The 24,063-nt window shown below is 37.9% G+C and overlaps 1 protein-coding gene across 2 annotated transcripts in view; it reads left to right on the forward strand.

Annotated features, from left to right (window-relative positions):
* The window catches only part of lmbrd1 (LMBR1 domain containing 1), a 78,389-nt gene extending 56,158 nt beyond the window's left edge, over window positions 1-22,231 (forward strand). Inside the window, exons 12-16 of one of the 2 annotated variants that reach the window (XM_071913228.2) lie at window positions 3,311-3,415; window positions 3,596-3,745; window positions 4,818-4,899; window positions 19,426-19,517; window positions 20,530-22,231. In XM_071913228.2, coding sequence (XP_071769329.1) covers window positions 3,311-3,415; window positions 3,596-3,745; window positions 4,818-4,899; window positions 19,426-19,517; window positions 20,530-20,640 — 540 coding nt within the window. In that variant the 3' untranslated portion in view covers window positions 20,641-22,231. The remainder of the gene's footprint in view (window positions 1-3,310; window positions 3,416-3,595; window positions 3,746-4,817; window positions 4,900-19,425; window positions 19,518-20,529) is intronic. The other variant, XM_071913220.2, reaches the window with a different exon arrangement.
* Window positions 22,232-24,063: the final 1,832 nt, after the last annotated feature.

The raw sequence follows: 24,063 nt of genomic DNA on the forward strand, positions 1-24,063 counted from the left end.
ATGAGATAACTAACAGAATTCCAAAGAGGCCAAATAGTTGCTCCCTTAATTGCACTCACAAGTGCATTTTGCATTTCGTAGTCACAAAAACTTCAAAATTATTCAATGTGACAAGGGGGAACAGGGTCGAAAGTCATGGCAACATACAGCAAACACAAACAGATGGTGCTGGCGAAGAGGAACAGTGGTTGCAATTCAAGGGTCAACGACAAGGATAGACAGACACTTACAGAATAGACCCCATAAAACTATTGGCTCAAATACCAACACAGAATTGAATCAACACTTCTGTGACACAGTCCACAAAAACTGCATCATAAGCTATCTGGTTGCCATTCTGAAACCACTTGTATCCAAGGCCATTGCACAAAGACAAATAATCTGTTATAAGTAACAGAAAACCTGGACCCAGCCATGGAAACTGTAAGTGAAAATTACCTTAGCACTCCTTGCATACTTGCCAGTTGTCAGCATCAAATGATGTATTGAAATTTAATCACCAATATTAGGTCCAGTCCTACATGGATAGGTCACGAAGAACTCCAAAATGCAAATCTAATGTTAGTCGCTAAAAATTCATTATCATTTTATTAACCAGAAATTATTATTCTAACTTAACTCTGTTTATGTGCCGTTTTGCTTGCGGTTAAGGGCGTACTGAAATCAATTGTATCATTATATGACATCTAAGTACATTAAACCATAAACATACCTTTTAAGGCAACAAAACCTCACTGTGAAAAGTTTTAGATGCCACTGAGTACCACACAGTACCACAAAAAACCATAAAGGCTACCGCTAAGAATCACAAAGTATACCACAAAGCATCCAAAACAGTGCCACAAAGTACCACAAAGAGACTCCAGTTGCATTCATGTTGTGGTCTAGTGGCAGCTAAAGAGTTTTGAACAGGACAAATCGTATTTTTACAGTTAACATTGTTAGCTGGCAAGAACTAATTAGGTAGTATTAATCAAAAATAAACAGAAAAAAACAAAGTTACTGTCAGGCTTACCGTCGACCCCCAAGATGGATGCAGTTGTTCTCCAATCTTCGTGTTTGAGATATTTATTCCTGTAGTGTTTCAAATATAAGTTGTAGCGAACTGGGAAGCTTTGAATGGCTGCAATTAATTTCTCGGCCATTTTGCACCAGCAAGGCGGAACTGTTGTTCATAGAACTGAATCACATCGGTAAGGAAACACACATATTTGATTGGCTGTTGATGGCCGATGACCGCAAAACAGTCAGCTGTGGTCAGCTCCGTTCTAAAGATAAGAAATACAACATCAGATTTGGAGTCAGCCTCAGGTGTGGCGAGTGCCATACCTTTCCATACCCCATTGACACCCATGGCTGTGCAGAAAATAGGCCATGTGCCAGTGTGCCTAGTTGGACCCCTTCTTTACATCAAAATCCCTCACATTCAGTTAACAGCTCCACAAGGTGAGCCTGTTTACATCATCACTGGCAACAATTCCTGCTTTATTAAAATTGATCAATGATGGATGATAAAGCAATAACCGTTTTACAGTTTTTAGAGAGAGATTACTGCTGTGGCACGTCTCATTCATTTTAATGGAATTCTGTCAGTCTGACCTCATCTCAGGTTATGACTCTGGGGTCCGCTCAGCCAAAGTGATCCGTGGGCATTTTAATAGGGCTTGTTGTACAAACTAGTGGTCATTTAAGCAGTAATCAAGAGTGTATTACTACAGCTAATAAAATATTACTATAGATAATAAAATGGTAACCTGATTTTAATTATTTAGTTAATAATTGAATTAATAAACAATAAGTTATGAGTACTAGATCACCAGAAAGCGAATGTTTGGCTAGTCCGAACTCCCTCAAGACGTTGCTGTCATTCATTTTCATTTGCTTGGATCTTGAGTTCAAACGGGATCTATGGAAAATCTTGGAGGAGAAGTTGACCACATACTGTGCGGCAAGAAGAGGCTGATCGAAGATGGATTATGATACGATACCTTCCTCACTGAGTTTATACAAAAAAGACATATGTAAGAATGCACACTCATGGATGGTGGTTAATTGAATCAAAATGTCATTTCTACCCTTTCCCTAACATTCTATTATTCCCTATTTATTTTTTTAAGGAAAATACAGGTCACATTTCAATCATTTCTCTGCCTTAGACCCACATAAATTGTTGTTCATTGTGTGTGTGATGCTAGGTTTATTCAAAGTCACATTATGTTTCACTGTTGGTAGGATTCCATTCAATTTGAAACTCGTTCAAATATTGCACTGACTGCATTCTCATCATTTCAAAGCTTTAATCTGTCAATTGAAACTGAACAGTATCCATATCATTTTCATACAAGCAGCCTCCTTGCCTTTTGTTAGAATTTATATTTGTAAAACGATAACCCACAGAGTCTTAAATTCTACATATTAAAGCGCAATGGTGTAAAACAAAACTATATTGAAAATATTTTTAAAGGAACTCTGTGACTGACAGAATTTTAATTCAGTGCCACAGCTTTTCAGCAGCTCTTATGACTCCGGGTCATTGCTGGAGGTCTGGGAGCTGAACATAACATCCACTGTTGAACTTATTATTCTACACCAGGTTTTAGAGAAAAAAATGACTGACAGCTCAGCCCATTTAAGTATTGCTCGTCTGGATAGTGGCATTGATTCCATGTCTAAGGCCAGTATTTAGAAGTATGACCTTCCTATTTAATCACTAAAGACACTTGAATTCAGTGTACCATGTCAAGAATGGGATATGTTTTAGGCATCTGATCAGAACATTGCAGGATATGAAAGATAACATACTCAATAATTATGCGTAATTTCCACTATGCATTCATGTGTAGACTACATCTGTAAATAACTTTTACACTGATTAGGGCGTTAGGGCAAACTCTTAACCTCTCTTTTAGTGTAAATGAGCATAGTTCTGCTCACTTTTGAGATCGGGTGTGGGGGGGAGTGGTTGTGGGACGCTTGTTGAGCCTGGAAATGCTGTGGGCCTAATTCAGCGATGCCATCAGATGCTGTGTACTGGTAAATGTTGACAGTGCTGTGCTCTTGTATTCAAACCCTCTTTTCATTGTCTGACCACACTGCACAGTAACAAACTCAGATGTGCTCAAGATTAATTGGCCTACGCAAAGTTTTCTGTGGTATTGATAATAATTGCTCATTTTGTAATGGCTCCAAAGCAGCCTGTCTCTTCAATGTTTATGCTCTGAGTGTGCTTGCCCGCAGAAAGCAATAACGACCCCTATATGTGATGTGTGTGCATGAGAGATGCAGCTGAAGCCTGTCTCTGGTGTCGCAGGTTTTCCCATTGGATTACATCCTGATCACAGTCATCACCATGTACTTTGTACTCACGTCCATGGCCGGCATTCGCAACATGGGCATCTGGTTCTTCTGGATAAGGGTAGGAAGGCTTCACTTGTGAATTTGTTTTTCAAGTTATATTCTGTTATTGTAAGATAGTGAAGGGCAAAATTATTTGTTTTTCACCATGTATGCTGTCATATGCTTTGTTCTGAACATGCTGTCTTCAACATTCTTACAAACGCACGTCATTACACAGCAACACTGTTTTCTTTTGCAGCTATACAAAATAAGACCTAAGAGAACCCGTCCCCAGGCTCTTCTCTTCCTCTGTATGATCCTTCTCTTGATTGTTCTTCACACCAGCTACATGATTTATAGCCTTGCCCCGCAATATGTCATGTATGGCAGCCAGAAATATCTTGTACAGGTGAGGACAACTCGATATGTTGCATACCAATCAATGCATTTCTAGATATTTTGATTCTGTCTGTCTGTTAGGCTGTCACTGTGTGTATCTACTGTATGACAGTCCACCGTCCCTGTGATCTGTGATAGCCCTGCTCTGTGTGTGTGTGTGTGTGTGTGTGTGTGCGTGTGCATGTGCGTGTGCGTGTGGTTTAGATGCACCCTTGTATCTGTATTTTTCAAAGAATGTATTTAAAGGACATAATTGAAATGAACCATCCATGCAGAGAGTAGGTGTTGTTTTTGCTGAAACAGCCTTTATCTTTTTAAATTGGAGCAAAGAACCTTTTTAAAAGACTAACTCCATATGACTCACAGGGTAAACATGGCATATTTCTAACTGCTGCTCATCCCTTTACCCAGTCTAATCCATTATCTCTCAGTGTCATGTATACCAGCCCCCTGATTTGTCTAGTGTGCAGTGCAGCAGAAAAATGAAGTATTTAAACTTAACTTAAACTTAAGGCCCTTAAACTCCTTCAGCAAACTCTTAATAAGTTGTCCCAAAGTATTAAAACTTAAGGCCCTTAAACTCCTTCAGCAAATTCTTAATAAGCTGTCCCAAAGTATTAAAACTTGAGGCCCTTAAACTCCTTCAGCAAACTCTTAATAAGTATTAACCAGACTATTAACCTTTAAACTGACTAAATCGCTTTCTCTTTATCTATTGATTGTGTTTCATTTGAATCTACACTTACATTTGCAGATCCATCGATAAAATGTCTTTATTTGGCTCTAGTGGGATCTGAATGATGTTTAATGCAAGATTCATCCATGCCAAGACTTACAGCATTTTCTGGAACCAAACTCTGCACTGATATATCACTTTGTAAAGCTTAAAGATCATTTCATCACTTAAGAGAAATAGGTTGTTGGTATTTGGTATTATATTAGGTTATAGATATTGTTTGATGTCCCTTTTTTCAAGCCTATACATCTTTGCACCCTATGCAGTAGTTTGTAGTTTTCTATGTGCTAAATAGATACATGCCTTTTGTGTTTTTTATTTATTTATTTTTTTATTTTTTTATCAGAGCCAGATGCCCTCAGCAGGTCCCACATCTGGGAATTCTACCTCTGGGACCACCAAGATCTGTGATGCCGATGCGCCTGAAGGTAAGTCCCTGCTGGTACAGTAAGGTAGCGCTGGTTACACACTGCCTTACCAGTCCAACGGTGGGAAGAACCTACAACATATTAACAATTGATCCCTCTCAAAACAAGTTTACACTGGAGGAAAGCAAGGACAGTGTTGAGACAAACACATTTCTTATGCAACAGTGGTGCACAAGATCTCTTCAGTGATCTTTATCATCATTCATTATTTATTAGATGAATTAATACCAACGACAAACATTTACTAATGCATTAGGTGGCCTCTTGCTTTCTGCGTGCCAACACTTATTACAGTAAATCAACCATGAAAACACAAATGTGAATATACATCATACCTATTCCAGTGAGCTTTATCACAATAATTTATTCATTTGCCTAATGCTCAAGTCAGGCCCTTGGTGGTTGAGAGGATATGATGCAGTACAACACTCCAAAAGCATTGTCAGATTTAGTTATGAGACAAGAAATGGTTTTAAAGCCTGCTGAGGACAGAGACAAAGGTGCGTTGAATTATGAGGCTCCTTACAAAGGGTTGAAGCAAACAAACAAGGAGTTTAACACTATCTCATTCCTTATTATATATGCCAACACTCACATTTTCCCCTGTTTCCCCCATAGACTGTAATAACCACTTCTCCATCTAGACTCACATTTTGTCATCACTTGCTATGAATCTCCAGTATTTTACAGTAAGTCTCATTGGTAGCCAAATATGTGTTTTCCTCACGCTTTGGACTAGAGAACTGTGCATGCCATTATACCTTTTCTTCAGCTCTAAATAGGACTAATATGGAATAATTATATAATGTTCTATCCACATAATGCTTTTGGCTAGGAACAGGCTTTTAAAAGCAGAATAATCACCAACTACCAAGATGATGCTCTGTAAATGAGAATTGGCAGTTGGATTTATAGACCTTACTTAATTGCCAGAATAGGAGAAAATTCTCTCAAACTCAATTTGCTCTAAGTTGAATGCTAATTATTCTGTTAAAGTGAACATTTGCTATTTAGTTTGTAAAATGCAATTTATATTATAAGCTAGGAACCAGAGAGTGACCTTGAAAACACAGAATCTATAAGATATTCTTTTATTTTTATATTTAGCTTATTTAGATATATACAGTGTGTATATATATATTTTTTTTTATAATGGGGTCTTTTATTGCACTGGAAACCTCCTTTATTTTCAGTCAAATGATTCATTGTGTTGGGACATAAACACTCTCCCAGACATAGAATTGGATAGCAATTACAACAGCTAGTGAGTGTTGATACTGGGTTTAAATGTCAAGCATGCAATAAAATATAGCATAAGGTTCATGCAGAAACATTGAAGTAGAGGTAGTTAATTTCCCAATCAATTAGAGATAGGCAGTATATTTGACTATGCCTTGCTTAAATGTGTCTTTTGACTGTGCCTGCATTAAATGATTGCATTATTGCTGAGTTAGTCTTAGAAACGAAGGTACATGTCATGTAACATGTGAATCCTTTGCAAAATATTTTCATTCTGAGGTAGATAAATTGTTTTGTTTTAGGTTTGGTTAATCTTGGGTGTTGAAAACAAAATGTGCTGCTAACAAAATGCAAATTGGTTTTGTTGTCAGAAGAAAGTTTGGTGTGTACTGCATCCATTTGCTTTCCATCTCTGGAAGGCACTCAAACCAGTGAATACTGCCATATTTATTTCTATACACTGGGCAATACAGAGTGGGCCGTTATCAAATAAATGACCCAGACAAACATAGAATTCTATAATAATGCCTTTAGGACAGATCCACCTTTAGACTATCCCATTCCTAAGTAGCCTTTACCATTCCCAGTACAGCTTGTAGAGCTTGTGTTTAGTAATTTTCTTAAAAATGTGAGTTCATTTCAACCATTTAAAATAGCCTATTTGTTTTACTGCCTGTGAAACCACAATTTTGTCACCTTTAAAGTTCTATTCACAATGGCAGCAGAGTCATGTGACTGTGGATTTCATTTAGTAGGAGTGCAAGTTAATTTTGGACCCACTTTGCGCCCCTGTGTCTCAGAATGGAGAATACATCAGTCACACAGAAGTCGCTCCGCAGGTTACCAGAAATCAATCCATCTCCAGTTGATAATTCTAACCAGTGCATTTTGTTTGTCTCATGTTTCCCAAATATCTCAGGCTCCCTGCCTGTGTGGGCTTAGCCTTTTCCCATCTGTGGTCACTGTGGTCACCGTGCGTATTGTACTCTTGCCACTTACTATGTGTAAGAGGTGTCATTGCTGAGGATGGGATAAAATGAAAGAAAGATACAATTAGAAAACATAAAACAATACACTACTAGCAACTTACTATATAGGTTTTTTTCTGTTTTGATCGGCAGCGTGTTCCTACCCCGCTCAACATCAGCAACAAAAATGTCGAAAATAGTCCTAATTGCACATTTCCATGGAACACTCGACTGCTATTAGTGCTCATTGAATCAGGTCATTATTTCTATCATATTTCTGTCATATACAGTTAGGCTACAGATGGTTTAGCCTGTGAGAATAGGATCATAGTTGTGTAGATTTATGTTTGCAAGTAGAAATACATTCTTTTTTTCTTTTTTTTTTAAATATTTTATTTTCAGCTTTTCAGTTTTATATTCAAGACACATGTAAACAAGATAAGACAAAAGATAACAGACAAAGAGAAGAAAAAGAGAAGAGAAGAAGAGAAAAAAAAAGAAAAAAGGGAGAGAGAGAAGCTGCCAGACATATATATATATATATATATATATAGTATGACTTAGTTCACAGCAATTTTCAAGAAGTTATAGTCAGGTATTACAAGAGTACAGGTAAAGGGTAAGGAGTACAGGGTTGCATCACTACAGAATATAATTAACAATTATTTATCTTTGAGACAGTCAATGAATGGACCCCATATGTTCAAAAATCTATTGGGCGCTTTAGATTTGTAGAAGCATATTCTCTCCATCTGTATGATTATGATCATTTTGTTGAGCCATTTCTGAAAGCAGGGGGGTGTAGGTGATTTCCAATCTGTTAGAATCATTTTTTTAGCAGCTACCATACCAAGCATCAATGCCAAGAAATACATTCTTAAAAGAAATATACTTTGGTGGGTTTCTAATCAAATAAACAACTTCAAATTATGCTTATCTTTGTTCAAGTACAATCATAGCCAGTGCAAACTGGAGCCAGTCTCTGCTGTGAAATGGTGTGGTTGGCATACAGTTGGAGATTTATGAAAGGCTGGAATATGCATAATCAGCTGGGCTAAAAGCAATGAGCTTGGCTGACCATTTAGTTCAAGATAAGTTAATTTATACAGGAATATCAGTTAGGCTTACACAACATTGAGTTGCTAATGGACTAATGCCATTGAGATGCAGCATGAATGATTCCTGAAATACACATTACAGTTGCATCATGTTTTCATGTGTTCTGGTAGACATGGATGAAATCATGTGAAAGAGGTGTACCTCTTTGTCTGAAATTTTGACAGAAAAGCCCACCTGCATCCTGTATTGTGTCAGATTCGATGTTTGGTTGGAGCTGACATTTAAAGTTGAGCTGAATGAGGTAAAATTGAAGTGAAATTAAAGGATAATTCCAGTTATTTATTATTATTTTCCTAGTTTCTGTCATCATAACGATTGACTGTGTTGAAAACTTCACCACTTGCTTTGCTGTAGGGCGTTCATACCTCCAGGCTGCCTGGAGCGCTGCTGTCCAACACACATGCACAGGGCCAAAGCGGTAATCTCCAACAGTCGATTCCAAAAAGCAGTTAAAACACATCCATTGAACACTATTTTATTCTCTAGTATTTAGTTTTGAGTAGCCTGATTGTAGTAACAAACCTGACAAGTGAGTGTATGATCTCTTGATTGCGCAGAACCTTTGACATTCCCCAGTACCATTTACATTTTACCAAAAGAGTCTTGGTGCCAGAGTCACTTGGACCATGGCCAACAGAATTTCTACTGTCTCCTTTGACCAGCTTAGGAACTTGAGCCTATTTTGGCCATCTTGGAAACGGCTCCTGCTTTCATAACAGCCGTTGTACAACCAGCCAGCCATGAGGAGGAGGAAGTGTCAAGCAGAGACAACACATGCGACTGAGAGGGATCGCAATCAGAAGCTCAGAGACCAATATAGAGATGAACAGTCTGATAGATTTAATTTGGGCGGTGAAAGAGTTTCACTATTTGTCATTGAATTTATATGAAGCAGCCTCTTTTCTAAAGGGTAGAGCGTAGTTCACCATCTCCAAGTGTGTTTTATTATATTGGATATGTAGCAGATAAAGGTTAAGAGAGAGAGACAGGTGGAGAGGTACAAGTGACTACACAGAAATACCAGATCTCATCTCATGCCAGTCAGTCAACCATCTAGCTCATCTATCTGTACTTGGATCATTTGTGCTGTTAGGGAACATATGCAGAAACACAAATGTTAACCGCTATTCCTGTTGTTTTGGAGAGTGCAAATATGAGCAAAAAGGTCCCAAAGCTTGAAGAAATGAGAACCAAGACTTACTTAATAAGACAGATCCTGGAGCTGCTCTACTGACAATGAATGGGAAGACAGTTATGTGGGCACGGTGACAGTAAATTACAGCGATAGTGGCAAATTTTATTATTCGTAAAAGAAGAAAATACACTACAGCAAAATTACACTCATTTGACTGTAAGACCTTATTCTAAACAGTAAGATGTGTATGTAGGGAGCAGCCCCAGATTTTGTCTCTTCGTTATATTAGAGTCTTACATATTTACATAAAGTGATTCAGTCCCTTAAAAGTATAGGAATAACATGTGAATTCTGTTTTTGGATTGTCTAAAATATTCAGTCTGCCACAGAAAAAACAAGGTAAATTGAGTTTTTATGTAGAGTTGGAATACAGTTAGTAGAAAAAACAGGCATCCACTTTTAATTAGTAGTATATGTGTTAGAAGTGTAGTTTTCCAACTATTGTAAGAAAAGGAAAGTCGCCAGGGATGGCGATTGACATGAACACATATGAGCATATAAATAACTATAAATGAAAACTATAAATGTCATACTGAAGGGACATATTGCTTCATGGGGAAGTCATTCTGAAATGTCTTTTCATTACTGAGAATTATGCTTTAAACTGGTTCTCCTGCCATAATTGTCTCTCTACTGAAGTCATATGGTTTGTCACAGACGGGTAACGTATGACACATTTCAACCTGATGGGAAATGAGGGTTGTACATGATTCACAGCATCGCCTCTTGCAGTGATCCACGCCTTTCCCTCTCTCTTTTCTCTCTCTTTGAGGAATATTGTGGTAGCTAAATGTGATCAGTCTGCCACTTGTTAATATTCTCATAATATTTTTAGCCGTCTGTTATACTATAGCCCTGTCATAATGTCTGCTGTGTATACAGTATATTTCGCTATCCTAGTATTTGTATCATTCTAGTTTCCTATTGTAAGTGTTATCAGATCCATCCCAGTAGGCATCATATCAGGCACCATACTGTATGGTTTGTAAACACAGCAATAGTATTTTTCATGCCATTTCGATTGGAGGAAAGATGGCTAGCATGACCACAAGGTGCACAAACATGGATTTGAAATGATGTTTCCCTCATTCCCTGCATTTCACACGTATGTCCATTGATTTGCACATGATGTTTGTTGCAGCTCCTCCCCTCTGTGGATGTGTCGAAGAAGAACGGAAACAGGTGTAAAATAACCTCACCCCCGGAACAGGCGCCGGAAGGGCATCCGTTTGTAATACCCAAGCCTCTAGTGTGACACTGGGTTAACAGACAGGCAGGGCAAGGGAGGTTAGAAGTCAAGCTGGTGACTGATTGGCCAGTGGGTCACAGTGGTGTAATGACACTAACATCTTGGTGAGCAGGTGCTGAGTGCCAAGCTCTCCATTATCTCCTCTAAGGTCATTACCAGGCCATTACTCATTTACTCAGCATAATGGAGATGAATCCACAGGAATTTGTTGCCCCGGCCCCAGACAACCTGAGCCCTAAAGTCTTTTTCCATAAGGGATTTCACACAGGGCGTAAAGATGTTTTTATTAAAGAAAAGGAATCGTTCTCTGTTGGTCTAATCTGTGTTGGGAATCTGATTTTGTGTTATTGGGAGTTCTGCTATCTGGCCTTTGAGTAGCATGAGGCTGAAACTAAAAGCCTCAAGCGGTGATAGGTGCTGGCCAGTTAAAGGGGACAGAAACCCCAAATCAACTTAAAGTGATATTTCATTTTGGTAGAGAATTTGCGCTTACCTCCATATAAGTTCATGAAGGGTCAACCGCTGGCAATAGCTGCCATCGAGATTGACAGTCACTGCTAAAGAGTTTTTTTGTTTTTTTTTCAGACTTCCCATTCGCTTACTGTATACATTGTGTTTTGAGAAGTTGGTCTAAAAATCATATTTGAAATACAAATGAACCGTGTTTTTTTTTTTTTCTATGCATGGATTTTTCTGTGCATAGGATCACATTTTTACAAAGAATTTTTGGCTGTTTGCATTTATCAATTGATGATCCCAAATGAGCCAATCAAAATCACTTTACTCTGGCAGCACATCCATGTAAGGCCAAGGAGCTTCCAGTTATGAGTGTCTGTGCAACTTATTGTGAAATCTGTCAGTGAAACAATGAGCCGTGTGGATAGCTTCTGCCACGGATGTGTGAGGTTTAGTGGGTTACGGCCAGTTTGAAGTAATCCTTCATCGGGCATTATGGTCTACTGTAATAGTTTTGTTTATTTAATGCCATAGCCCTTTCACTACCACCCCCAACCCCACTACACCATCCCCCTTTCAGCTTGTGTTGCTGTACTGCCTTGCACACTAACTGCCGTAACACATACAAAAAATAGAAAGAGCAGTGAGCAATATCCTGACATTTTGTTTAGGTGTAGCTCTAGTTCCATTGTCAATACCTAAACTTGTCACCTTTTAAACTGAGCATTAATCTATATTTTATCAGAAGTGCCTTCCACACACTAACCTTAAGAGAAATTCATATAATAGCCCCCATCTCAACCTGTTCCATTCTCACCTTTCCAAAAGGAGGATGCAGAACTGAATCTTAGGATTTAAGGTATTAATGAGATATGTGACATGGAATGAGACATGCAATTTTTTAAATTTAAAATGAACCACCCCAATTCAAATATATGCTTCACGTCACGTCTCTCCACCCTCAGATCAAAACTTCACATCTTAAGGAAAACCCTGTCATGGGGATTTGTGTTGATACAGCAGCACTTTTAAAATGAAGGATTTCATCAGGATTTCTTGACTTGATCAGGAGTTAAAAATGAGGCCTCTATGATTTTGACCAATGTCATGTCTTAGCCCAAACTATACCAATTTTGAGTCCATGAATTTCATCAAACAAATCCTTAAAAGTCATGGAAACACGTTTAAGAAGTCTCAAGACTCAGAACAAGGCTTTATGCTGAAACATTGTCAGCAGAAAATATGCATTTTGAGCTAAGAGTGTGCGATGCTTTTTTCTTTATTCTGTGAGTTTTACTCCCCTATTACCTGATAATCACGAGGTGAAGAAGTCCAGTCTAAACCTAAACCTTAAATGACATTCAATCCCAGTAATAAAACTTATAATACAGGGTGTTTTCACACTATAGACTCCTGTCTGTTTCCTAGCAACGTGCAGGTTTCCACAGCATTGTTTCAAAGAGCTACAGGGGAAAAGATCGTTGCGATTTTATCTGCTGCCTCTGAGATGTCAGGTGCCCATGCAATTTTCAACAGGAGGCTCCCTCAATCCCAACACAAATTAATTCTAATTTTCTCTGCATCAAGGGGATTATCATCAAATTGCATTACAATGGAATGCGTCAGTCAAAAGTTGTTCCTTTTTTCTGAAAGAAAAAGGTGGATCTTGTAATCTACAGACAGCCCTATCTGTAAAGGAGAGAACTGTTTTAAAGTGTATCTGTTTGCTTGCTATTGTATCAAGAGACCTCAAAAATTAAGTGATAGAATTAATATTTCTTTCCATTTCCGATCAAGAATCACATACTTATGAATTAGGGCTGAGTAGAGCTTTTATAAACAATGAGTAATTTGTGGATGTGAGCACCAATTGCGGATGATTATGCTATGTGGTGTGGAAAAGAAGTGCACTGTAGTAACAGAATTACCTTATGCTGTTCATGGGAGCTGACCCTTAATATTTGCATGAAATGGTTACAGTGTTAGCTTTTCATCAAAATTTTGACTGTGAGAAGCCAAGGCAACCAACATAGAAGCACTAATAAATTGAAAATTGAAATTATTCTATTGTGGTAAATGTTAGTAAGTCTATCTTTTCAACTATAATTAGTATTTGGGGCATATTTCCAGCCTTTTGGCACTTATTCTTCAATTGGCGTTGCTATGCCTGGTGGTGCCTCACACATCTCACTAACTGTTTGATGCACACAATTTGTCTGTTTTTTTTTGTTTGTTGTTGTTTTATTCCAATTCATTTTTTTAATTGGTTAAATGACATTACATTAAAGTAGAGTGAATTTACCACTTAATAAATATAGTTTATTTTGCTCAGCTAAGCTTTCTTCATCAACTTCTCATTAATTAGATGGTATTTGGAAAAACATAACAATGCCATTGGTCAGATAGTTCCCCAATATTCACTCAGCCTTCAGTGAGATAGCAGCTCTTGTTAACTCCATAAAACTGCATGTGTAACGCAGCCCTGGAGTCACATGATCATGTCCATTTCATACCTATGGCCTTTCATTTTCATTACGGGGATACTTCTAAATGACCAAGCATATCTAGGCTATAAAAATGAGAAATGGTAGCAGATTAAGATGATGGTGCAATATTTTTTTCATATAATAAGGACAGACACATCAATCTCTCTCAGACTGGAGAGAGAATAGATTTCCATTCCAAAGTGCTGTATTTTTCAAGGGAATGAAATCTTTATCTGAAGTTCATAGTTCACTCGCTCTATCCAAAATATAGAGGATCCAGACTGTAAAATTGCTATTATTTTGTAAACCTTTAATAACCTTACTTTCCTTTAAAACATACCATAATTGGCAACCGTAGGTGTCACTTTATTTAAATGGTGGCTATCTCAATTTACAATGAAACAGGAATGAATACTTTTTCAAAAGAGATCAGATCTTAAAACAATAGGTTATGGGAGCTGAGTAGTTTTGTTAGCCACTGTAACTACTATAATGTCTATCTGCAGTATATTTTGATTCATACAAAAGAGTTAGACTTGTACTTTTTTGACACATAGAGCATCATGATGCCGTCTTTAGGTCCTTTGTAATTCTAGCATTATTTGTTCTGCTTAAAAGTGGTTATTTATCCACAGTGAATTTGTTGATCAGCTAGCTCAGTCAGGTGACCTCACTCCTCAAATCCTGTCCTGGCACTGGGCCATAATTACATTGCACAGCAAACTAATTAGATGATTAAAAAATAATTCAGTTAATGTCAATGTGGAGGTTCTGAACTTGCTTGTAAGAGTGAAAGTGGACTGTACATTTGACCCAGCAGTGACCCAGACAGATTATCAGTTATCTACATATGCTGTCCTTTGTGTTTTCATCTAGAGGTCCTGAACGCTGCTTGAAGGGATTTTCTCTTAATTATCTCTCAAATAATTATGGATTATCTCTCAAAAACCTGAGAGATTACAACATGAATACATGCTTTTGGTGAACATGAGAAGCTTGAGTTACCTTGAGAACCATAAGATTTTGATATTCCTCCTGTTGAAGGAATATCCTCAAAGGACACTGGAATGCAAGTGTTCTGTTGCTTTTAGATGGAAAGAAAGTAAAAGCATGTGTGTACACAAGAGTGCTTTTTGATTGAGAGGCATTCACAAAGAACAAATATGTGTGTCTCTGTGTGTGCTTGAAGTCTTTTATGCATGCATTTGTGTTTGTGTTTGGATGCGGGGATGAACGTTATACATAATGCATCCTGCTACATAGGGCAGCACTCACCCCAGTATCATGACTCAAGGTGAAATACCCTGCACTCACAAGCTGCCCCATGCTCTTATCAGGGAACGGTAGTGATTTCAAGGTGAACTGGGTCACTGGTGTACATGATAATATGTTTAGGCAGACCACTGTTGCGAACCATCTGTAGGTCCCATTCTGAGCCCTGCAATTCAGGTGAGCAGCTGGAGAGCTACAGATGGCTGAGGTGCTGGAGGAAAAGAGCGGGGACGTGGGGATGAAGATAGAGTTGCTCCTTCTATTATCTGTCGGTCCTCCAGAAGCAAAAGCTGACCGTCAGTACAGCTTTAAAGTTCCCTTAGGTCCTCTCTATCTAATCTTTATTGTAGATAAAACAGCATAGAGCTGGGTTTTCCTTTTTAATTTCAACACCTAGGTTATTCTATAGAGAGAACCCTTTTGAAAATATTGGTTGTAATGAATAAATTCTAAACCACGCTGAGTTATTTCAGTGGACCTTGGTTTCACGGAGGCTGGTATGAGTCTGATTGCACTGTTCATGTGGTTCAAGTCAGTGTGCAGAGCTGTGTGAGGAACAGTGTGATAGGAGCAGCTCAGCAGGTCAGCCTTAATGCTCCAGATGGCTCTCTAACATAGCCAGACAGTGCATTTCTTCTTCACTTCAGCTTCACAGACTTTATCTCTTGCTTTGTCCCATTGCTATTATAGAAGTCTAGGAATGCTAGGGGTATCTTAAGGAGTAGACTCAAATGTTTTTGTTTTTTTTTAGGAAGTAGTTTTTCTCAGGTTTCCTTAGTGTGTTTTTACACAAAAACAGTTGGGCTGCTTGAGAGTGACCAAGGCACCACATGCGTAACATTGACAGTTTACACATTTCCATCAGTTTTTTTCCATCCTTGCCTATACCCATTCATACACTCGGTTGAATGACTCAGTTTAAGAATTCATATATTATTCCGGTGGTCTGTGGCAGTACAATCAATATTTGTGATTATGAACAATTCTCTCCAACAGTCAGAAACTGGAGAACTATAGCTGTCTTTACACAGAGCATTTATATTGGATTATTGGTGTATCTTTTTCCCGTCTTGACATACACACAGAAACTAAGCCCACATTTCTGTGTGTATGTCAAGATGGGAAAAAGGCAGGCTAACCATGCAAATGCCATGGTAACCATGGTAACCATCTCGTGCCACAACAAGCACTCCATCACCTGTGTGGAGGATGCGCATGGGCTATCAGCAGGAAACTGGCAAACTATTTGAGGTGAGGGAGAACCTAAAAAAATCAAAGCTAGCTTAATACTTAGTTTCGATTCAATCAGTAAGCTAGCAAAACTAGAAATATTAACGGTAACATCGTGACGTATAAATGGTCATAAACATTTTCAAAAGATATCACACAGCAACCATCCACATGTTTTTTGTTGCACAAGAAACAGTGGCTTCCGTGGATTAGTTCTACCCAAGCCCTTCTACGGCATTTTAGCAGGGTTAGCTCAACTCAACTCGACTCAAACTTATGATATCAGGTATAAAGTAGGGAGCTGCTCCACAGACAATACATGCAAGACTTTCCCAATTCACTCTTCATGGATCAGCTCCAGATTTTATCAGCAATTATATCTTAAGTATAAATCTCACTCTTCTGGTTCATGGTTTTGGGGTGGAGTTGTTCATGTTGTCAAATATTGACTGAAACATCCTCGACCATAGGAATAAAATGTCATATAATTTGAGGAACACTAGTCAATATATGAATTCTTACAAATGCCAGTTTGAAAAAATTTTGCAAGCCATGAGCATTTATAATATAATGGCATTAGCTGAAGCCAGTGTCGCAGGGGCAACACAGGTACATGCAGGCCAAAACAATTTATGATTTTGCAGTCTGAATGGTGGCATTGTAGCCATTGGGCAAAAGGCTACAGCTGAAGGAAAATGGGTAAATGTCTCACATTCAATTACAGTAAATACAGGCCTACACTGAATGTACAAATATTTGGGAAACTTACTCTTTTCATGAAGTTCACTGATGAGGTGAATCCAGGTAAAATCCATTATCCCCTATTGATTTCCCTTATTAAATCTATACCAATCACAAAGGAGCAGATGTAGATGAAGAGAAGCAGGTGAAGGATTTTTAATTGTGAGACAATTAAGATGTGGATTGTGCAAAAGGGGCTGCAGCTCAGTACCAGGAAGATGTCGCTAATATTTTGTATATTCAGCATATATTTCACAAATCATACTACAGAATGACAACAAAATGTTCCGCCAACATGTCTGCTTGTTTATGTCAGTACACACCACTACTCATGCTACAATCAAGAAGTGGGAGTGTGTTGGAGTTGGGAAATATAATATTATATACAGTATACTGTACATATACATATATATAACTACAGATATTACATTATACTATCCATTGGCCATTGCATAAATAAATATTATTGCCATTGCAGTGCCATAACAATCACAGAACAACTGAAGAACCATTTGATTCAAGTAAAGGTTCATCGAGTACTGGTGATACTGGAATTACATTTATCTATTTATTAATATAATTAAACAAATGGGTTGATGCCATTCATGTACATTCATGATTACAAAGTCTTTAAAATGTAACAAACAGATTTTTTTGTTGTTGTAAATTTTCAATAGAAGATTAGCACGGTCCAAATTGTCATTGTCAAGAAAATAGGTTTAGTCTTCTCCTGCGTGTGTCATGGTGGCGTCTCTGTGTGTGTGTGTGTGTGTGTGTGTGTGTGTGTGTGTGTGTGTGTGTGTGTGTACTGTAGACATTCTACACAATACTCCCTATGAAGTAGATGAACTGATTAGATTTTTGAGCACCTTGCTGCATATATTTGCATATTAAAGACGAAAACCTGATTTTCCTGAAATTATTATAACTCCCTAATGCTTTAACATACAGAGTTTGTATTAATACCACCCATGTGTTATGTGAAGACAAGTATGTTGACATAGAAATACTTCCTAATTGATGCAGTAATTGCCTTAATTAATGACCTAATTAGCATAACTGGTTATGTTTAATATTTCATGGTAATTATGGTGGGACATTAAGCAGCTCAAGTGCCTCTTGTTCAGTTGTGTGTGTTGTATCTAAGTAGGCTACAATTTGGCTGAATTTTTATTGACATTTCATTTATGAAACAAGCTAATGAGGCTAGCATTGGCTAACGTGCTACTGCAAAATTAGATGTTATGGCTTATGCTCCCATCTGATTATCGGCAGTTTTGTGAAGCAAATATAACATGAAGCTAATTTCAAATGGGTTACCTCGTCAGCATTTTGTGTAGGCTACACAACGTGATTTTAAGGAGCATCAACTGCACTGCCATGCGCTGTGGCTAAAACACGACTGGTGTAGACTGTATGTTAGTCTATCTGGCTCGTCGGGGCCATGGCCACGTGACCATCACAATGGCTACACATACCGGTTACTAAAGTAACCCGGTTGTTACTTCAGTAGGGTATCAAAGGCTCATGTAAACAGTTTAATCCATGTAAGACATTAACTGTAAACGTAGGCATTGTTGAATAAATTTGGTTCCTTGACCGATTGACGGGAACCATAGGTTATGGGTTATGAATATAACCCCCAGGTCCAGTTGTTATGTAGGTTGGGTCTCCTTCCCTTCTTCAGAGAACTGGGGTTATATTCATAACATATTTTTAGCAGGACTCGATGACACTTTCCCAGCAGGTGCGGTGTGTGTGGGAGATATCTCATTGTTCACTATCGTCACAAACTGAGGGTGTCTTCTGGCGTGTCCAGGCTTTTACCAACATGTAATGTTAGATATGTTTGATGCAAGTCTCCATTAAATGAAGCGTCATTCCAAATGTATCCATGGGTTAAGCCATATTTGCATCGACACTGACACGGATTCCCTCTTTCCAGAAGAGTGGTTGTCTTTTTCAGTTACAATAACAAGAGTCCCCAAGGCACTGCTCAATGTAATCGCAGCCTGTTTGGCTCTGAAGTGAGGGCAAACCCATCTATAACACATATGTACAGCAAGTGCTCTGCTTGTGCAATTATAAACACTGTGTTGGCAATTGATTCATCACATTTTATTGTACTCATACTGTTATGCTGGATAATAGTCCAAACCACAGTGAAGACTGCAGTCACTTTCCATATTTCTCCATAGACAGAAACCCTGTATCCTCGGGCTACATATCCGTGTCCCGCTGACCTTCCTTCCTTACCTGCGCATGATTATTCTTCCCCTACTTCCACCTCTATAACCAGAGAAGGGGTGCTTTTTGTCTGAAAATCTGAAATAAAATTACTAATTCACCTTGCTGGATTTTAAATATATTGTACAATTTTTATATCCACATGTTTTTATGTGGAATGCTTGCCTATAGGACATACAAAAAGTGAATATATTGGATATTGGATTAGATTCTGAATTTTTTAAATATTCTAGGTCACCCATTGTGCATGTATCTTCTGTTATACTGTATAATGCCAGCATTATTTAACAGAACCTACTTCTGTTTTCTGTCTATGTTTTTCAGACCAGTGCACGGTGACAAGATCCTATCTTTTCCTCCACAAGTTCTGGTTCTTCAGCACCATCTACTACTTTGGTAACTGGGTATTTATTGGGGTAAGTTCAAGGATGTACATAGGATGTCAACAATGCTGTCAACCTACAGTGATGATCCATAAGTAGGGCGTTCTCCTGACATCTTTACCCATCCCATAGTGCACAGCATGAAATGCCTACATCTGATCTTGCCAGTCCAGAAACATAAGTTGCACATTGCACTGTGAGATGTGCAGGAAGGACCATAATGATTGTATTGTACTAAATGCATTTTGTCATAACATCTATACAGCTGTATATGTAACTGTATCCTACATCACACCAAGGTTTGAAAATGCTAACATAAGTGCAAGATTCATCATTTTATAGATGTTTTGTAGAGAAAAAACAGAAATGCCTTCTCCGGCAAGAGGTGTTTGTATTAATATTTACCAGGCTGTCACATATTCTGGAAGAAAATGTTAATATAAAAAAGCTAATACTGCTCAAGGTTGAGTTTTATGGATGTTGGTGATGTTAGTTTTATGTTTTTCTTTCCATTTCCATTCATGTGTTTGCTGAATGACACAGTAGCATAGCAACAACCACTCAATCATTCCCCGGGTCTAGTGCCTTCATCAGGTCCTTGCTGTTTTTCACTGTGAATCTCTCCCTGAAACAACTTGAAGATTACATATCAGAATCTTCTTAGTGGGAATTTGGGAAAAAGAATATGTCTAATGGACTCCAGGCAGGTTTGTTCTTGATAGATGTTTGGCAGAATCCATCAAAAACATTGACTTTGGCTAGTTTGTAACTAACTCTGTAAAACATTATGTAAACAAAATTTAATTTAGTTCAGAACCGGTTGAAGACTGTTATCCTGAGGGCAGAACATGAGAACAGAAAGATGTAATTTAATTTCTGCTCAGAAAGAAATGATTGGAAAATAATTTTCCCAGCCCGCACACAACAGATCTCATCAGCAAAAATTGTAATAGCCTTTTTTTTTTCCTGGTATTATGGATGTATGCTATGGATCAAATGATCATTCAAAACATTCTCTAATGTGCGGTTTGCTTGTAATTTTTAGGCTTTCCTTATCGGCCTGGTGGTGTCCTGCTGCAGAGGGAAGAAGTCTGTGATTGAAGGAGAGGTGGAGGCTGATGACTCAGACATGAGCGATGATGAATATGTGCACTGAAAATCAGTAATTGCTTGGACTGAGCCATAGGTATTCCAACCATATCTTAAAGGGGCTAGAAAGTATTGTTTCATAATCAAATCGATAAATGTCAGTCATTTGTGTCATCGTTGTTAATGTAGTGGTTTAAGAAGCCAGTGCAGCCGTGTCTTGCCCGTCTCAGCCTTGTTTTGGGTTGACATGTCCCTCCCCTTTATGTGACCATTTAGACTGATTGTTTTGTCTTTCTCTGCCTATATTATTGATAGCTGTGGGATTTTGGGAGTTGACTCCAACTCTGATTCCTGCTTTGAGAATTCACTTCTCAATTCTAACGTTTGAAACTGACACAAATTGGTCATTTTGGTAGGCGAGTCGCTTATTGCGGCTGCAGAGTCAGAAACTGGAGACATTCCATTCTGAGACTTCATGTCCACATCTAGACACAGATGGAGTTTATGTCTAAACTTTATGTGTAGACAAAAAAGTTTAGACATCTCACTTTTAATTCACTATACACTTTCTAGACCCTTTAAGTGGTTACTGTACGACAATATCTATAGTTGGCTTTGATGCACATTTAAGAGAAAATCATTAATATAAAAAGTAGAACTTACAAAATGTAAACTGTTTTGCTCGCTTGTTTTTGAGAAAAAAATATAGGTATGAAAAAAAAGGTGTTTACTGCTGTAGACTTTTCAATAGTTTATATTGTTACTGAGGTTACATTTTAGTGCTAGTGGACTTACTGCTGTTTTCTTTGCTCACTTGTTGGCAGGCTCAGACCATTATGTAAGCTAGCATTACTGTACTTGCATACTTGCACTGTGTTTGAAATATAAACAGGACCAATTGTGGTTTTCGTGTTTTTAAGGTGTCAGTACTCCTTGGGTTTTCACCAAATGGGTTCAATAGCTTTTTACTCTCTGTATTGGAAGATCATGAGAGTATTAATGAAAGAGATGGATGGATTTTGCTTTTGATTAAGGAGTAGTTATAATTTTTGTCAGTGCTTTAGTTTTTCTCAACAAACTTACAATATGACATAGTAATATTAACAGCTTTGGTTCCGCCACATTATTTCTTTTAATATCATGGTCCGTTCACAGTCAAACTGTACAGTATGTGGCAAGATTAATACAAAAAATGTTGATTTAAAAGAGAAATTAACAGTGTACATTGACAATTAGCGAGTCATTGAAAATTTGAATTATGACATTGTTTTATTTGGAAACCGTTTGGAAAAGTTTGTGCCTAATGAATGTAAAGTACTTTTAGGATGGGCACACACTACAAACGTTCATGAATCAGTTAAGCACCAAAATTGTCGTCTGGTACAGTTGGCCTCCAAAATCAAGATTTTGACCAGATGTACGCCCAATCTGGCAAACCTAAGACTATTTTAAGGTCATGGCGAAGAGGTCATAGTTGTTTTCATAGGCGTTCTGTCCCAGCTGATTGGTTCAGTATATTACGTTGTCTGCATCAGCCTAAGACTTGCCATAACGTTATGTGGTTTGGCCTGATTTGCTACAAGATTATTCTAACGGACTGAGCAAGAAATCATTTGACTAACAGTGATGTTTGTTCTAAATAAATTCAGATTTGATAATCCCTGTCTTTTATTCCTATTACCTTATAAAGTAAAATCAGAAATTTCCCTCATTCTTTGTGTTTTTCATTTCATCTTCCATTTGTCAAGAATCATGTAAGATTTTTATGCAATCATTAAGGATTCTGTTGCCTAATTTGACTTTAATCTGAATCTTATACAACTCAAAATATCCTTAAGGATTGTTTCCTTGTTTACGACCGATCCATCTGGATTATTAAATGAGTTTCCAGTTGGTTTTCTAAAGGACCTTTGTGGCTATTCATTTTATGGTTTCTATAGGCTATTATGTTATGCTGCTGAATAAACAATCAACTTCTGTGTTATTGTGCACAGCTTTTAAAACTAAACATTATTGCATTGTTACAACTATAAATTAACTTCTAATTCCCTGGCTGTTGTAAATACATTGACATATTTTGCTAACATGTGAATCTAATGAAAATGCAGACTAACCTTCAGCATTAATTCAACATTCAAACAAAGTAGGCCATATTTGATGGAGCGGGCAGTTTATTGAACCATACCAAAAAGTTGTCAACTAAATAAGGGCAAAATTCATCACCACCCCTCTCGTCTCTGGCCGGCTGCCACTTTTGGCTGCGGGTCTACAGGGGAGTGGTTTATGTAAATGCATCCAAGAAGGCAAACCACAGAGCTTCAATTCAACTTCTGTGAAGCTCATCAGTCCTTCCTAAAAATCTGAAGAGCAAAGGCAAAACCAGACTATACAACGGGTGTCAACCATGCTGATAATTCCCATAAAGCACGGCAAACCGTGATATATCTGAGCCATCTCAGAATCTAGGTTTTAAAACACTTTGCTTTGACCTTAACGACAGTTGCCAGACAGAATCACATATAATACTGATGTTCAATATTGCCAGTTTGACCTTTATAACACCATAAAAAGGAATTTTGGTTGAATTTAGATGAAAAGTATCAAATCTAATCCCACGCAGCTGTGCATGCCTTAAGTGTTGAAATGATCCCAGCCCACCAATCTATTTCACTTCTTCTCCATCATCACTCCGCTCTCCTTAATGCCTCAAGTGTGTTATTTCCCCCTCAGTTTCCATTTAGCAGTCTGTGTAGCATTCGGTTGAGTCTTTTGTTCTCCTAACAAGTCCCTTTTTAAACTTTTCGATGAACATAAAAATTCAAAATGACCACTACCTCTACTTGATATTTTTATCTCAGTTAATCAGTGCCAGTCTGTGCTTTGATACCACCGTGACCACAAAGAGGTCAGATTTTTACAAAATCTATTTAGGAGCTCAGGTTTTGACACAGCAAGTTTCATATTAATAAGGACATATATCAAATGAAACTGACAAATACAAATCAATACATTCGTCTTTTTACCAGCATGTCTGTGAGAGCTTCCACTTGGGCTGCCTTGGATAGGTTTGGATGAAATTGTGTGTTCATGTCCAATTAGCGGTTCTGGTACACATACCTTGTCATAACTCTTGTACAAGTCTATTTTGAGTTAAGCCATTGAAAACCAAGAAACATGCAGTCCTAGAACTGTTCAGGAGAGGGTTATGTGATCAAAACGTCATGTCACAGTTCTTTGTGTTCTGCGCTGTTCACACAATGCTGTTTCCTTGTCATTCCCCTGATTCCCATCCTTTCACTAGTTTGTTTGTGGACCAATAACACATTGGAATGAATGAATGAATAAATGAGTAAAATAAAAATATAGTCACAAGAGGCCATTAGTGGGGTCCAAGTCCATGGGCCAAACACAGATAAAGATACAGATACAGATACACAGATGGCTGAGATATCGCAATTTGCAAACTTGTCAATTTAGAGCAAATTACATT

This window comes from Centroberyx gerrardi, chromosome 15 (assembly GCF_048128805.1).
Source record: "Centroberyx gerrardi isolate f3 chromosome 15, fCenGer3.hap1.cur.20231027, whole genome shotgun sequence".
NCBI classification, from domain to species: Eukaryota; Metazoa; Chordata; class Actinopteri; order Beryciformes; family Berycidae; genus Centroberyx; species Centroberyx gerrardi.